The 17,306-nt window shown below is 49.6% G+C and overlaps 1 protein-coding gene across 21 annotated transcripts in view; it reads right to left on the bottom strand.

Annotated features, from left to right (window-relative positions):
• The window catches only part of SCRIB (scribble planar cell polarity protein), a 576,647-nt gene that overhangs the window by 246,437 nt on the left and 312,904 nt on the right, over positions 1–17,306 (bottom strand). For all 21 annotated transcript variants that reach the window (XM_078686589.1, XM_078686596.1, XM_078686598.1 and 18 more), the window contains 3 exons: positions 15,239–15,328; positions 7,535–7,612; positions 5,270–5,596 (listed from right to left, as the gene is read on the bottom strand). In XM_078686589.1, coding sequence (XP_078542715.1) covers positions 5,270–5,596; positions 7,535–7,612; positions 15,239–15,328 — 495 coding nt within the window. The remainder of the gene's footprint in view (positions 1–5,269; positions 5,597–7,534; positions 7,613–15,238; positions 15,329–17,306) is intronic.

Raw genomic sequence — 17,306 nt, 5'->3', positions numbered from 1 at the left:
CCTCACCCTCACTCACCCTCAACGCCTCACCCTCACTCACCCTCATTCACCCTCACCCTCACTCACCCTCAACCCCTCACTCACCCTCAACCCCTCACTCACCCTCAACCCCTCACCCTCACCCTCACCCTCACCCTCAACCCCTCACCCTCAACCTCACTCACCCTCAACCCCTCACCCTCACACCCTCAACCCCTCACCCTCACTCACCCTCAACCCCTCACCCTCACCCTCCCTCAACGCCTCACCCACCCTCACTCACCCTCACTCACCCTCAACCCCTCACTCACCCTCACTCACCCTCACTCACCCTCATCCTCACTCACCCTCACTCACCCTCACTCACCCTCACTCACCCTCACTCACCATCACCCCTCACCCTCACACCCTCAACCCCTCACCCTCACTCACCCTCAACCCCTCACCCTCACCCTCCCTCAACGCCTCACCCACCCTCACTCACCCTCACTCACCCTCAACCCCTCACTCACCCTCACTCACCCTCACTCACCCTCATCCTCACTCACCCTCACTCACCCTCACTCACCCTCACTCACCCTCACTCACCCTCAACCCCTCACTCACCCCCTCACTCACCCTCACCCTCAACCCCTCACCCTCACTCACCCTCACCCTCAACCCCTCACCCTCACTCACCCTCAACCCCTCACCCTCACCCTCACTCACCCTCAACCCCTCACCCTCAACACCTCACCCTCAACACCTCACCCTCAACACCTCACCCTCAACCCCTCACCCTCACTCACCCTCAACCCCTCACCCTCAACCCCTCACCCTCAACCCCTCACCCTCAACCCCTCACCCTCACAACACATATTGTGTTACAATAGGTGTCACATTTGCGAAAGATAAAACTATTGGCATTGTAAATAACAAAGCTATTAATTTCGCTATTTTCAAAACAAGCACATAAATAAAAAATGTGTCCTTTACAATACCAATAGCTCAAACGTTCCTAATGCGAGACCTATTGCATTGCTGTGCTTCTCCCCCCTGCTGCACTCTCCTGCTCTCTAGAGATGTGGCCTAACGACCAGAGCTGCCATCTAAGTCACGTAAATACAAAACATGTTGCATTCCAAATGCTATAGGTGTCACATTCGCAAAAGTTATAACTATTGGCATTGTAAATGACAAAGCCATCAATTTAGCAATTTTAAAAACCAACAAATAAATAAAATATGTCATTTACAAGACCAATAACTCCAACTTTTCTAATGCGAGACCTATTGCATTTCCAATGCTTGTTTATGTCCTTCTGCCCTCTGTACCACTTGTTTTTGTGCTTTTCTGCCCTCTGCCCCACTCTCGTTTGTGCCCTTTTGCCCTCTGCCCCACTGGTTTCTGTGCCCTTCTGCCCTCTGCCAAACTCATGCCCTCTTTCCCACTTTGTGCCCTTCTGCCCTCAGCCATAAGTCAGCTTGAACAGGAAGCACTAATAGATAAAGTAAAGCAGGTGTTCGAGTTGAAGGTCAAATTAAGTTACACAGTCATTAATCACCCCAAGTTTGGGGTGATTAATGATTGTGTAACTGAATTTGAGCTTCAACTCGAGCACCTGCTTTACTTTATCTATTAGTGCTTCCTGTTCAAGCTGACTTTTGTAACCATTTTAGAGGCTCTGGCAGCTTGCCGGCGCCATTCTAAAATAGCTACAAAAAGTCTGCTTGAACTTTTGACCCAATCCGTTCCGCTCGCGGATTTTGCGGGGAATTCGCAAATCTCGCGGATTGCGAATTTCCCGAAAATCCGCGAGCGGAACGGATTTTCCGCCCATGCTTAGTCAATATACAAGTTGAACCCTTAAAGAGCTTCGCCTGGGAATTCTTGCAAAGACAGGGCAGGCAAAACATTAAACTACCCACACATTACATCAGAAAGTGATAGCTAATTTTTAATATTCTGAAGCAATATTCCGACCCCATTTTATAAGTGGAACATTGAGTAATTACAGCTTGTGGCTGCTCCTCGACACTGGAGTGATATCCATATACATCAGGTTGAAAGAGCAGTCCGGCTCAAAGAGAAGGAAATATTTTTCAAAGCAGCTCTCAATGTTTTTTACTAACATGTTAATTAATAGAAAGTTTGTCAAAATGGAACACAGGCTTGTAGTATTACTGAATATTGAGGAACAGAACTGTATAAGAGTTTGCAATAATGGACTCTAGAACAAAAAGCATGAATTGCAAAGCTTTTCCAAAATGTTGCTCTTCTTTTGACAGATAAGTGTGTACTGTGCTCAGTAACAGGCAAAGCCAATATGTCTGGTGCCAGCTTTCTGGCTCTGTCAATGCTTGTTTGGCATGGTTGTTATTAAACTTTGTTGCAGAAGCTGCAAGCGCCACAATCACAAAAAAAACCATTGGTTAAAACCGATAATATTTTTGGACTAAAAAACTAAGACACAGGGTACTGTGCTTGTGGATGTGCACTTTGTGATGAGGCAGGATGCCATATTTCATAATGAGATGGTCCAATGCCCCCATCCCATCATGTTGCAGTCGGCAGAAGACAAAAGTGAATGACAATAACATATCAATGGACGAAGATAGGCCTCTACAGAAGGTCTCTAAGTAGGTACATCATACATAAAATTTTTGTAAAAAAAAAAAAAAAGGTTTTGGTTAACGCCAGAACTAAAAATGTTGTCACAGTGAAAGAATAGTTTCAAGATATTACATATGTAGCAAAACTATCTCCAAATAACTAAAGAGGGCTTCTCAGACAGCATTATAACTGCAGAGGAGCATCTCAGACGTGAGGTGCTGTGCGTCTGTGCATCCAGTTGCAGCCAGAGAAACTAAGATGTGATGACTGGAAGGGAGATGAGGTGGTGGCGAGGAGTAACTGGAGAGCGCAGTCTGCTCTTTTTAGGTCGAGCCTAGGCAGCGCATGTGCGAACCTTTCGAAACATGCTGTATTCTCTGTGTGTGCCCACTGCTTGTCATGTGTTTGCTTTAGTGTCCTTTAGAAATTCCTGCCTCTGAATGGTTATTTTTTTTTAATTGTTCCCTCCTTTTTCGCCATTTGTTCCCTCCCACAGAGCAGGCCCCAAATACTTGTAGCATTTCACTTGTCTCATAGTTACCGGCTCAGTGACTTAAAAAAAATCTGAAAAGAGCATTTCACACCAGTGTTTGTGTTTTGACTAGCTCTCACTCAGGTCTGTTTTTGTTCTCCGGTCCCCAACCATTTGTGCCGATTTCTTCCACTCCCCCACCCCACATCCCTTCAAGCTCAGTTTTATATGGTCAACATTAAATAAAAAGTTTACAAAGAAAAAAAAAAGTGCAGCGTTAACCCAGACTTTACCAAAAGAGCCTCACTAAAGTGTGCCATTCACAAAAGTTTAAAGGGGTCCAAAGTGGGTTCTTGTTGCAAGCGCAGAGCAGGCATTGTTGTTCTAGCTGTAAGGCCAACATTATTTTTTGTGCTTTATTTCACATTAACGCCAACAGTTATGAAATACAGTTAAAAATAACACTTTCGCCCCCTACATTTTCCATAGCCACAAGATTGGACTGAACTAAACAACTGACCAACGAAGGGCTATGCCAGTTCCCAGGTACAGGGGGTGGGAAGACTATTGACATATCTCCCACCATTGCCATAGAATGGTTGTGATGAGCATGTGAAAGAGAAAATACGCACTATATGTGCGACATGACACTTTTCACTAAAGGTGTGGCACACTATCCACGGTGTATTCATCGCCCTCTTATTTTTTTTTAACCCACATCCCCGTACACCATTCCCAGAGAAGCTCCAGATTCAAACACTGGCAAAACCACCTACACGCTAAAATGGGGGAAACAACTTTTGAGACTTACTTTTATCCTGTTCAAGAGCAGCTTGTTTTTTGTTAGCGATGACACACATTGGGTAAAAATTCGAGCCACCTCAAGTTGGGCACAATAACACCGTTTGCGTGAGTTTAGTCAGGACTGGGCCATTGCTAAATAAATCAGAAATCAATATCGAAACCAAGGTATGTGTGATTGGGAGAAAATCAATGAACCCTTACATTAAAACGCCAATCACTAAGTAGATTAGGTTGATATTGGTCCTGATGAATAGCTACTAGATCACTATTAGGACTACATGGAAGCTAGAAACATGTTGACCTATAGCTATCCAAGATAACTAGAGTCTAATAGATAGCACCACACATTTTTTATATAGGTAAGAGAACTTGGTCATTAAAGTTTTTTCCTGAGAAGTACCTCTGTCCCTATTTTTAACCTCATACTTTCACACCTCAACACCAATCTACTCCTTAAGCCCCCACACTTCACCAAACTGCAGAAAAGAATATCTCTGGCAAAGAGCCCTCATTGAGGGTGCCCGTCGGACATGCAGCGCCAGCCCGTCGAGGAGCAAAAGCTCTATGATGAAGCATGACACCTTTCGAGGTGTGTGAGGGCATTTGATTCTTGAAGGGTCACGCCCACTGTACAGAAAAGTAGTTGCATATCTATATAAACTCCAGATCTTTAGATGCAGCAATGTCTCTAGCCACCTTCAATCCTGGTATGCCAGAGACAGAAATGCTGTTGGATAAGTACTGAAAAGGGGGGTGCCATCCTATTTCTTCCTTCTCTTTGAATGTTCTCACAATTTCGTAACTAGTTAATAAGGAAAAAAAACATGGGCCAACGCATTCATTTTCTAGTGTGCTGCTACCAGGCTTCAGTTTTAAATAAACTAGCCTACGAGGCAAGGCACACAAGAACCATTCTACAACCTACAGCTGGACAGTAACGTGACTTTCACTGGCCTACTCCCACAGCTGAGCTCCAATGTAGACTGGTAAAATACTGAATGGTCACGAAATATAGAGCCCACTGGAGAAGGTAGAATCAGTTTAATAGCTGAAAGAGTATTGACTGAGACATTTGATGATTACATGGAGTAGGTGTCCTCTACCACACATTAACATGATGGTGCACATCATGCAAGAGTCTCTGCAACCTAATGAAGCTGGCCACCTAAAGCTCCTATTTGGCTACCACTGGACTGTAATGCACGTATAGCTGTAAAATACTAAATCCCCACACCGTACAAAACAATATATATATTTTTTGCAAATACATCGTTAGTGCAGACAAATAAATGTATCTTTAAATTGGAATTGTGGACTCTGGATTCCCAGGGATTATAAAATCACTTAGTGCCACCCCGACAATACACTTAACTGGAGTGCACAGACCTCCCAAGAGGACACAGGGCTGGGCACTGTACTCACCATGTCTCCCACTCTGTACGGCGTGGATCCCTTGCCCCCAGCGATGCTGAAGCCGAGCCCCTTCTCGTTGCGCATAAGGCACGTGGAGAAGCGCTTGGTGGGCACCGCCGCCGCCGGCTCCTCATCCGTCTCCTCGGGGAAGCTCATGGCACTCCAGCGCTCCCGCGGATAGTAGTCGTCTTCAGGTCGCAGGGGAGTGACCGTGATGGCGTTCTCCGGTTCTACCATCCGCTCCCGCAGCACGGACATGGTGACCGAGGTGCCCGAGCTGCGCAAGGCCTCCACCGCCTTGTGGTGCTCGGCGTTGTGCAGGTCTACGCCGTTCACCTGGTGGAGACAACGGAGAGAGTGAAGCTGGAGACATTCACGGACTCTGGACACATTCTGAGCACTGCTTTCTGAAGACCAGTGTATCTAGAGCACAGACCCCGCACAGGCCTACCCACTAGGCCTCTACAGACCAGTGCCTGCGGAGAAGAGAGACCGCACAGGCGTACCCACTAGGCCTTTACAGACTAGTGCCAGTGGGGCAGACACCCTGCAAAGGCCTACCCACTAGGCCTCTACAGACATGTGCCTGTGTAGCAGGGACACCGCACAGGCCTACCTACTAGGCCTCTACAGACCGGTGCCTGTGTAGCAGGGACACCGCGCAGGCCTACCCACTACGCCTCTAAAGACCGGTGCCTGTGTAGCAGGGACACCGCACAGGCCTACCCACTACGCCTCTACAGACCAGTGCCGGTGGGGCAGACACCCCGCAAAGGCCTACCCACTAGGCCTCTACAGACCAGTGCCGGTGGAGCAGACACCCCGCAAAGGCCTACCCACTAGGCCTCTACAGACCAGTGCCGGTGGAGCAGACACCCCGCAAAGGCCTACCCACTAGGCCTCTACAGACCAGTGCCGGTGGAGCAGACACCCCGCAAAGGCCTACCCACTAGGCCTCTACAGACCAGTGCCGGTGGAGCAGACACCCCGCAAAGGCCTACCCACTAGGCCTCTACAGACCAGTGCCGGTGGAGCAGACACCCCGCAAAGGCCTACCCACTAGGCCTCTACAGACCAGTGCCTGCGGAGAAGAGTAACCGCAAAGGCCTACCCACTAGGCCTCTACAGACCAGTCCCTACGTTGTGTCAGCAGTGCTTGTGCAGGTGACTGCTGACCTCCAGCACAGGAGCTCAGTGTGACAGGAGTGTAGGAAGGGAACTAGACAGTGGAGGTACTGGGGACACCAGAAGAGTAAAGATCCATGTTGGTGCTACTCCCAGGCTCTGCTGCATCCTATCACAGACTTCTCGTAAAGGCACTGGAAGAGAGGTTTGTGGCCAAGTGAGTCCATCGTAGGAAATATGCCCACTACGGACAGAGTGGTGTTGCTCCCAGGCACGGTTGAACAGTGGGCACGGCAACAAACAGTGGCAGGCTTCAAGTGTGCAACTGCCAGATAAAAGACTACCAGAGGTAAAGCACTAAAGCATCGTGTGCAAATAGCTAACAATTTTAGGGGGGCAAATGGCCTTGCAACAACATATTTGCGAGAATTTTCCTCGCCCGTCAGTAGTTTACTTAAAAAAACAAAAATTCGTTTTAACATAAGTTTGCTTGCTACTTTAAAAAAATCAGAAACTTTAGATTACAAACATATAAAAAATAAATCTCTGAAGTTGCAACTCGATACCATTGGTATAATGGTACCGCGTCTCTGCTAATTGCCAACACATCCCTCCATCTCGCTTTCTATTGCAATGCTTGGCCTCCCGATCCTTCTGCCTGAACACAGTATCTCAGCGCCACCCACTGGCTGCACATGATGCTGCAAGTCATCTGGACCAGTTGTGCATGAGGCTTTGCAAGTACCGACCTACAGCGGCCCTTCCCACTGCAGCACTCGGGACATTTAAATGCGGAAAAGAGCTCAACCATACTGCAATAAAATCGTGCAATCGCGCAGGAGGAAAGCTCCCAACATTCAAAAACACCCACATGACTGCACCGCACGCCCCGACCGCAGGAAAGAGGTGGGTAGCAGCTGAGGCCCAGCAGCAGCAGCCCACCCACATGCTGCTGAGCCAGCATCTGCTAAAGAAGGCAGGAGGGCGGCCTCTGCAGCCTGCTCAGGTCAGGGCAATGCAGGCCGCTACCAGTGCCCATGGGTGACATTTAACTGAAGCGAAAGAGCCAGCCAGGGGTAGGGGTGCAATGAAGACACTGGCAAGCAGGAACCAGCAATCAATCAGCACAACACTCAGTCGCCGCCTCACCTCCAGGAGCTTGTCTCCCACCCGGACACCAGCTCGGGCCGCCGGACCCTCCTCCGCCACTCGGGAGATGAAGATGCCCTGGAAGAGAACTCTGAGTCAGTGCAGGAAGCCAACATGATCAAGAGGAAACCCGCCAGAGCAGGCCTCCCGTTCTGCTGAGCACCCCACCTCATCTACGCCAGGCCTCCCGGTCTGCTGGGGCACCAACCTTATCTACGCCAGGCCCTGGCTGAACCAGACACGGGGCGTCCACACACTGTTGGAAAACAAGAAACCAGGCACGCACGCACGCAGGCACATGTACTGTACACCAGCAGACATCCAGTGAGGCGAGAAGCAGCCTGTGCTCTCTACAATCCGTACTGTGAGAGGGGTTACTCATCAGGCATGCATCACAGACTTGAGGCATGCTTGTGCACCAGCAGGGAACATCACAGAACCACCCTTCAACCCACAGAGCCACCTGTAGGACCAGTTCACTTTCTGTGTTTCAACAAGCTGGCACGCAGAAGACTGGCTCACTCTAGCAATGCCAGAGGGCTTCATAGACCAAAACCAGAAGCAGGGGCCAATACCTCTCCTAGACCTTGAATCACCAGCCAAGGGCTGCACTCTCCCTTCTTTAATCAGTAGCAACAACAACAGGGTATCTATGCCCTGCCTGAGTAAGGGCTTTCCTTTACAAATCGGCACCATGTCAGATTTCAAAGAAAAGATTCCTTTTCTTCTGTTAGACCCCTCACCCACTCTCGTATTGGCAAGTTTCATCTTCGGATCTCATCCTGGTCTCTAAAAACCTAGTGTATTCTAGGGAGCACTTAGAATATTTTCACGACCGGGGTACCTAAGAATAGAAACATCTAAACCAACCTCGGGTTCCCTTTACGATCAGTTATTTGGGTATAATTAAAATGTCTCAATCGAAGGAAGGATGCTATGGCCCTCGAATAAATCATCATGTTTCAGCCCCTACACCAAGTCCACTTGGGTCCAGGGCTTTCATCAGGACGTCAACCATACAATGCCCTGGATACATCTTTCCAACTATACGTCCATCTGTCAGGTCCCACTCACTGCACCCGAGGACCAGAACCTGCTACCACATCCGAATGGGTGCTGGAGCTTATCTATGACGATTCATTTTTGCAACCGCAAAAAGGACTGTTGCTTGCTTAAGGCGTGGTGGGATATATGGCAACACACACCTAGACCCTTCCTGAGAGCCCCAAGCAGCTGGAGTCTGGCTGCATGCTAGCAGAGGCACCCCAGGATTAAAGCTGCCTGGCTACCAGCAGTGAGGCAAGAACCAGGGCACTTCACCCACATCCATGCCAAGCAGAACCATGGCCACAGCAGGCCAACGCTGCAGAGAGCAAGGCAGGCATTTCAGAGTCCAGAAACGAGATGCAGTTTGCCATTAAATAGAATATGAATGTCAAGTGGTGGATGCAGGTGTTCTCTTGCACTGTGTGTACAGAATACGGGTTGTATTCGCCACCAGATGGAAAGTAAAATGAGAAGGGGCAAACATCTGCATTAGTTAAAATGAATATTGCCCCAAAATGGTCCCTTAGCTAGAGAAACATCCACATCGATTATAGAGCAGTAGGGGCTGATTAAGGAGGACTTGACTGAAAGGGTTGTTCCTGGCCCAGCTGCACTCAGAAATCAGACTACGAAAAAGCGCTTTGTCGCCTTGTCAGGGGTAGTAAACGCTATATAAATGCAATTACAATACAATACTATCATGCTGTACAGCGGGACAGAGGTAAAACATCTCCCTGCAAAGGAAAGATTTCTTGAGCATTCTAGCTGTGTTGAGAAACAGGTGCAGCTATTGGTCCCATCTGGTCCTCAGTTAAAGGACAAGGCTGACTTTTGGCAAAGAAGGTACAACTTAATGTACTTGTCTAATTCATTTTCATGTGCAGATGAATGTAGTCGCCATTTCTCATCAAAATACCCTTCTTTTCATGTTTCAAATTCTGCGGGCTATGCCTCTTGTTAAAATGGCCAATTGAGACATTCCTCCTGGGTGGGCGGGGGAGGCGTAATAGCACAAACTAGAGCATAATTATGCAGCCACAATGAAAAGACAATCATCAACTCCCCACACAGGTGAAGAAAATAAAAAATCACTTGACCAGTAAAGGGACCTTCGTTCTGTTACTGGAAGAAGTCTATTAGAGCTGCTCTGAGCTCCCTGCTTGAGGCAGCTTCCATACACACTGCTGACTGCTGGCAGAAGTCTGCTAGACCTGCTCTGAGCTCCCTGCTTGAGGGCTCTTCCATACACACTGCTGGCAGAAGTCTGCTAGAGCTGCTCTGGCTTTCCTGCTTGAGAGCTCTTCCATACACTGCTGGCAGAAGTCTGCTAGAGCTGCTCTGGCTTCCCTGCTTGAGGGCTCTTCCATACACACTGCTGGCAGAAGTCTGCTAGAGCTGCTCTGGCTTTCCTGCTTGAGAGCTCTTCCATACACTGCTGGCAGAAGTCTGCTAGAGCTGCTCTGGCTTTCCTGCTTGAGGGCTCTTACATACACACTGCTGGCAGAAGTCTGCTAGAGCTGCTCTGGCTTTCCTGCTTGAGGGCTCTTCCATACACACTGCTGGCAGAAGTCTGCTAGACCTGCTCTGAGCTCCCTGCTTGAGGGCTCTTCCATACACACTGCTGGCAGAAGTCTGCTAGAGCTGCTCTGGCTTCCCTGCTTGCGGGCTCTTCCATACACACTGCTGACAGAAGTCTGCTAGAGCTGCTCTGGCTTTCCTGCTTGAGGCAGCTTCCATACACACTGCTGGCAGAAGTCTGCTAGAGCTGCTCTGGCTTTCCTGCTTGAGGGCTCTTCCATACACACTGCTGGCAGAAGTCTGCTAGACCTGCTCTGAGCTCCCTGCTTGAGGGCTCTTCCATACACACCGCTGACTGCTGGCAGAAGTCTGCTAGAGCTGCTCTGGCTTTCCTGCTTGAGAGCACTTCCATACACACTGCTGGCAGAAGTCTGCTAGAGCTGCTCTGGCTTTCCTGCTTGAGGGCTCTTCCATACACACTGCTGGCAGAAGTCTGCTAGACCTGCTCTGAGCTCCCTGCTTGAGGCAGCTTCCATACACACCGCTGACTGCTGGCAGAAGTCTGCTAGAGCTGCTCTGGCTTCCCTGCTTGAGGGCTCTTCCATACACACTGCTGGCAGAAGTCTGCTAGAGCTGCTCTGGCTTTCCTGCTTGAGGGCTCTTCCATACACACTGCTGACAGAAGTCTGCTAGAGCTGCTCTGAGCTCCCTGCTTGAGGCAGCTTCCATACACACTGCTGACTGCTGGCAGAAGTCTGCTAGAGCTGCTCTGGCTTCCCTGCTTGAGGGCTCTTCCATACACACTGCTGACAGAAGTCTGCTAGAGCTGCTCTGGCTTTCCTGCTTGAGGGCTCTTCCATACACACTGCTGGCAGAAGTCTGCTAGAGCTGCTCTGGCTTCCCTGCGTGAGGGCTCTTCCATACAGACTGCTGACAGAAGTTTGCTAGAGCTGCTCTGGGTTCCCTGCTTGAGGGATCTTCCATACACACTGCTGACAGAAGTCTGCTAGAGCTGCTCTGGCTTTCCTGCTTGAGGGCTCTTCCATACACACTGCTGGCAGAAGTCTGCTAGAGCTGCTCTGGCTTCCCTGCTTGAGGGCTCTTCCATACACACTGCTGACAGAAGTCTGCTAGAGCTGCTCTGGGTTCCCTGCTTGAGGGATCTTCCATACACACTGCTGACAGAAGTCTGCTAGAGCTGCTTTGGCTTTCCTGCTTGAGGGCTCTTCCATACACACTGCTGGCAGAAGTCTGCTAGAGCTGCTCTGGCTTCCCTGCTTGAGGGCTCTTCCATACACACTGCTGGCAGCAGTCTGCTAGAGCTGCTCTGGCTTCCCTGCTTGAGGGCTCTTCCATACACACTGCTGGCAGAAGTCTGCTAGAGCTGCTCTGGCTTTCCAGCTTGAGGGCTCTTCCATACACACTGCTGGTAGAAGTCTGCTAGAGCTGCTCTGGCTTCCCTGCTTGAGGGCTCTTCCATACACACTGCTGACAGAAGTCTGCTAGAGCTGCTCTGGCTTTCCTGCTTGAGGGCTCTTCCATACACACTGCTGACAGAAGTCTGCTAGAGCTGCTCTGGCTTTCCTGCTTGAGGGCTCTTCCATACACACTGCTGGCAGAAGTCTGCTAGAGCTGCTCTGGCTTCCCTGCTTGAGGGCTCTTCCATACACACTGCTGACAGAAGTCTGCTAGAGCTGCTCTGGGTTCCCTGCTTGAGGGATCTTCCATACACACTGCTGGCAGAAGTCTGCTAGAGCTACTCTGAGCTCCCTGCTTGAGGCAGCTTCCATACACACTGCTGACTGCTGGCAGAAGTCTGTTAGAGCTGCTCTGGCTTCCCTGCTTGAGGGCTCTTCCATACACACTGCTGACAGAAGTCTGCTAGAGCTGCTCTGGCTTTCCTGCTTGAGGGCTCTTCCATACACACTGCTGGCAGAAGTCTGCTAGAGCTGCTCTGGCTTCCCTGCTTGCGGGCTCTTCCATACACACTGCTGACAGAAGTCTGCTAGAGCTGCTCTGGCTTTCCTGCTTGAGGGCTCTTCCATACACACTGCTGGCAGAAGTCTGCTAGAGCTGCTCTGGCTTCCCTGCTTGAGGGCTCTTCCATACACACTGCTGACAGAAGTCTGCTAGAGCTGCTCTGGCTTCCCTGCTTGAGGGATCTTCCATACACACAGCTGACTGCAGGCAGAAGTCTGCTAGAGCTGCTCTGGGTTCCCTGCTTGGGGCTTTTCCACACACCGCTGACTGCTGGCAGAAGTCTGCTAGAGCTGCTCTGGGTTCCCTGCTTGGGGGGCTCTTCCATATACACTAGCAGACTTCTACCAGCAGTCAGCAGAGCTGCCCTGCGTTCCCTGCTTGGGGCTTTTCCACACACCGCTGACTGCTGGCAGAAGTCTGCTAGAGCTGCTCTGAGCTCCCTGCTTAGCTACACACTACACTAGCAGACTTCTACCAGCAATCAGTAGAGCTGCCCTGGGTTCCCTGCTTGAGGATTTTCCACACCGCTGGTAGTAGTCTGCTAGAGCGGCTCTGTGTTCCCTGCTGGAGGGCTCTTCCATACACACTGCTGACAGAAGTCTGCTAGAGCTGCTCTGGGTTCCCTGCTTGGGGGCTCTTCCATATACACTAGCAGACTTCTACCAGCAGTCAGCAGAGCTGCCCTGCGTTCCCTGCTTGGGGCTTTTCCACACACCGCTGACTGCTGGCAGAAGTCTGCTAGAGCTGCTCTGGATTCCCTGCTTGGGGGTACTTCCATACACGCTGACTGCTGGCAGAAGTCTGCTAGAGCTGCTCTGGATTCCCTGCTTGGGGGTACTTCCATACACACTGCTGATAGAAGTCTGCTAGTGCTGCTCTGGGTTCCCTGCTTGAGGGATCTTCCATACACACTGCTGACAGAAGTCTGCTAGAGCTGCTCTGGGTTCCCTGCTTGAGGGATCTACCTTACACACTGCTGACTGCTGGCAGAAGTATGCTAGAGCTACTCTGGGTTCCCTGCTTGGGGGGCTCTTCCACACACACTGCTGACTGCTGACAGACGTCTGCTAGAGCTGCTCTGAGCTCCCTGCTTGGGGTTTCTTCCATACACACTAGCAGACTTCTACCAGCAGTCAGCAGAGCTGCCCTGGGTTCCCTGCTTGAGGCTTTTCCACACACCGCTGGCAGTAGTCTGCTAGAGCTGCTCTGTGTTCCCTGCTGGAGGGCTCTTCCATACACACTGCTGACAGAAGTCTGCTAGAGCGGCTCCGGGTTCCCTGCTTGGGGTTTCTTCCATACACACTAGCAGACTTCTACCAGCAGTCAGCAGAGCTGCCCTGCGTTCCCTGCTTGGGGCTTTTCCACACACCGCTGACTGCTGGTACAAGTCTGCTAGAGCTGCTTTGGGTTCCCTGCATGAGGGATCTTCCATACACACTGCTGACTGCTGGCAGAAGTCTGCTAGAGCTGCTCTGGGTTCCCTGCTTGGGGCTTTTCCAAACACCGCTGACAGAAGCATGCTAGAGCTGCTTTGGGTTCCCTGCTAGGGCCTTTTCCACACACCGCTGACTGCTGGCAGAAGTCTGCTAGAGCTGCTCTGGGTTCCCTGCTAGAGGGCTCTTCCATACACACTGCTGGCAGAAGTCTGCTAGAGCTGCTCTGGGTTCCCTGCCTGGGGCTTTTCCACACACCGCTGACAGAAGTCTGCTAAAGCTGCTCTGGCTTCCCTGCTTGAGGGCTCTTCCATACACACTGACAGAAGTCTGCTAGAGCTGGCTCTGGCTTCCCTGCTTGAGGGCTCTTCCATACACACTGCTGGCAGAAGTCTGCTAGAGCTGCTCTGGCTTCCCTGCTTGAGGGCTCTTTCATACGCACTGCTGACAGAAGTCTGCTAGAGCTGCTCTGGGTTCCCAGCTTGAGGGATCTTCCATACATTCTGCTGGCAGAAGTCTGCTACAGCTGCTCTGGGTTCCCTGCTTGAGGGAGCTTCCAGAAACACTGCTGACAGAAGTCTGCTAGAGTTGCTCTGGGTTCCCTGCTTGAGGGAGCTTCCATACACACTGCTGACAGAAGCCTGCTAGAGCTGCTTTGCTAGCCCTGCTTGAGGGCTCTTCCATACACACTGCTGGCAGAAGTCTGCTAGAGCTGCTCTGGGTTCCCTGTTTGGGGCTCTTCCACACGCACTGCTGAATGCCAAAGCTAGGTTTTTCCTGCGTGGCAGAGCTGGTGAGTGGTTGCTGCTCCCCCCTAATGACAAAAAAGTTCTTCAATCACTACTCGTTCTCAGGCCAAAGTTGGTTTGCACTGTGCTTGAGTGTGTTGACATGCCATTAGATAGACTTACTATAACTAGGCACCCATTCCACATCTTCGTTAGAGGGGTAAGAGCACTTACCCATTGTACTCACCCTAGATCAGAAGGATACAAGTATGCGGAGGACATAGTACGGTGCAGAGCAGCCTGCCTGGAGGGGCTCTGCCAGCTCATTACCATCTTCGATCTCGTAGAAGCTAAAGAGGCAATGATACCTGGCACCAGAGCATGTTATCTCTTAGCCATATAATGCCTGGTTTAGCCAGACCTAATAATTGAGGCAATGGGACCAGCGAAAAGGGTGCAGGGGTGACGGGGAGCACTCCAGCAGGAGCACAGGATGCTCTCCACACCCATGGAACAGTTGTGGCGAGATGTTGAGATGCTTGAATGAGAAAAGAGTTAGTCAGGAAATGGGATGGTAGACGAGGTCTTTTAAGCTCAAGACCATCCACGCTACTATTTTTGGAGAGCAGCCGGTACGGACCCAAGACTTGAGTTAATTTTGTGGGGTTCAGGTGTGGCTCCATCATTTGAATGAACCCAACTTTGCCAGGAAAAAGTAGTCAAAGGTGAGAGAGAAAGTTTAAGGGGTCAGTAATGAGAGGTCTATTTGTAGATCGTCTTGTTATGTGAAAACAAAACTAGATGTTACTAAAAGTCAACAATTACCTTTCTAATAAGAGCAAATTTGTTCAATGGGTGCAATCTAGGTCACAATAGCTGCACATACTACTCCACATTAAACAGAAGCTTCAGAACACAGCTCTCATTCATGAAGCAAACATAGCAGTTTGATCTGTCTACATCCAACCAACAACTGCCATGTTTGAGTGGTATCTTACCTCATCATCCCCCTTGTATGGGGTGGACCCTTTGCCCCCTGCAATGCTGATGCCCAAGCCCCCGGTCTGACGCAGGATAGAGAGAGTCAACTGCAAACAGAATAAGAATCAATTACTGACGGATTTAATAAAATGTTTTACAAGTAATGTTGTGGGAATTACAGGGAGGACAGGACTATCAGTCATATTAGTAGATTGTGTGCTCGCTGGAAAGAACCGAATATGTGAAAACAACAAATATCCTCTTTCACTGCCCTTTAAATAAACTTAGTTGGCATTTATATGAACCCAGCAGCATTTTTAGGTCTTGCATACAGACCGCTTAAGTCGGTCTGTAGTCATACACTTATGTACACTACCAATGCTTAGAGAGGGTTTGATACCAAACATCCCCGTTTTCAGTGAATCCATCACATAGCTGGGGGAACTCCTTTACACCAGTGTCGAGCACATGCTTCAAAATGGTTTCCCTGTTCACTTGCACTGGCAGTAATGTACCTGACCAGCACAGGGGCATATGTGCTCATGCAAATATGCCCTCACATGTAATATAAGGCACCCTGCCTCAGGGCTGGAAGGCCTGCTGTAGAGGAACGTACAAATATTATATGCAGTGGTAGGGGACACAGCACATAAGGATGTGTGTCATGTTGAGGTTTCACTTCGGTCTGTGCCAAAACATGCAGAATGTAAAGGCAGTTGTGCATTCATTTGGTGAGGGATCCCTTAGGGGGGCATAATTCGTGCCGCAGCCCTTAGGGACCATTTTTAGTACCTAAGGCCCTAGATACCAGGGGTACCATTTACTAAGGGCTTATTGAGGGCACTAAAAATATTGCAAAGTGGGGTAAACAATAGCACAATTGTAGGAAAGAGATTTGGCTGTGGGGACCTGGCTAGCAGGAACCCAGTGAACTTCTGGTCGAAATCACGTCAAATACCAGGCAAAAAGTGGGGGTGAACATGTCAAAAAGGGGACACTTTCCTACATGTCGTTCATAGCTTGTGCACCTTTTCACCCGTAACCATGTTTTTAGGAAACTAGCAATTGCAGAATAGTCCGCAGGACATCTGTCCAACTCATTTCCAAGATAAAGTCACCTTTCCTGAAGGAAACCACTATAGTCAGAGAAAATCATTGCTGCCACACAGCTTCTGAAGCAGGGTTTTCTTGCAGCAACGACAAGTTGTAAAACAAAGCTGCTGTTATGTCCCACCACACCTGGGAACATTTCTGTGACTCAGCCATCTGGCTTCTCTTCCCAGAAAAGTATTGTGCAAATAGCATCAATTATTTCATCTGCAAATCTGAAGTAATACTTTTTGACTGAGCACTTGAGAGCAATGTATGACTTTGGCAAAAAGAGTTTTGTTCAGGGGATCTCTATTTGTATGTATACATGGTCTGCAGGAACAGGTTTCAGTGTGGCCTTCAACTGATAGCTGTTCTAAACCCCCATTTTCAGAATTTTAGCTGGCCATGCTGCATTTCTGTAGATATAGAGCAAACTATCTGCCCTGATATTAGGGTGGCCACCACCTCCCATGTCATTATAGACACCGTTTCCAGTCCTGAACATTTGTGTGATAGCCAAATGCACAGTTTTTTCATGTCGTATTCACATTTAGCTTCCACTGAAATAATTAGACCAGGCACGTGAAATCAATGATTTGTAGGTGAAAATGTCAGGATTGGAGCTAGTGTCCATAATGACCTGAAGTGAGATGGTCGCCCTACTTGTGACCTGAAAGTGGTCTTCCTAACTATGCAACTTTGCGTGCAGAGACCTAAAGAACAGGCAGACATCCGTAGCTCTGTGGAAGATAGTGAAGGTTTCAGCAGCAGGTTTCACCCATTTTCCTTTGCTTGGCCCTAGATTCATAACAGCTGCCATCAGTGAACACTAGTTGTGTTTCCTGAGTCTGTCACTTTAACCGCATCGCTGCGGCAGCTTTTCCCGCTGTACGCGGCAATTTTGAAATTACCGCGTTACATGACGAGCTCAGCTCGTCATGAGCACACGGCAGGTAACGCTCATGACGAGCTGAGCTCGTCATCAGCCCCGAA

The sequence above is a fragment of the Lissotriton helveticus genome, chromosome 4_1, assembly GCF_964261635.1.
Source record: "Lissotriton helveticus chromosome 4_1, aLisHel1.1, whole genome shotgun sequence".
NCBI lineage: Eukaryota > Metazoa > Chordata > Amphibia > Caudata > Salamandridae > Lissotriton > Lissotriton helveticus.
This window is presented reverse-complemented; position numbering and strand designations above follow the sequence as displayed.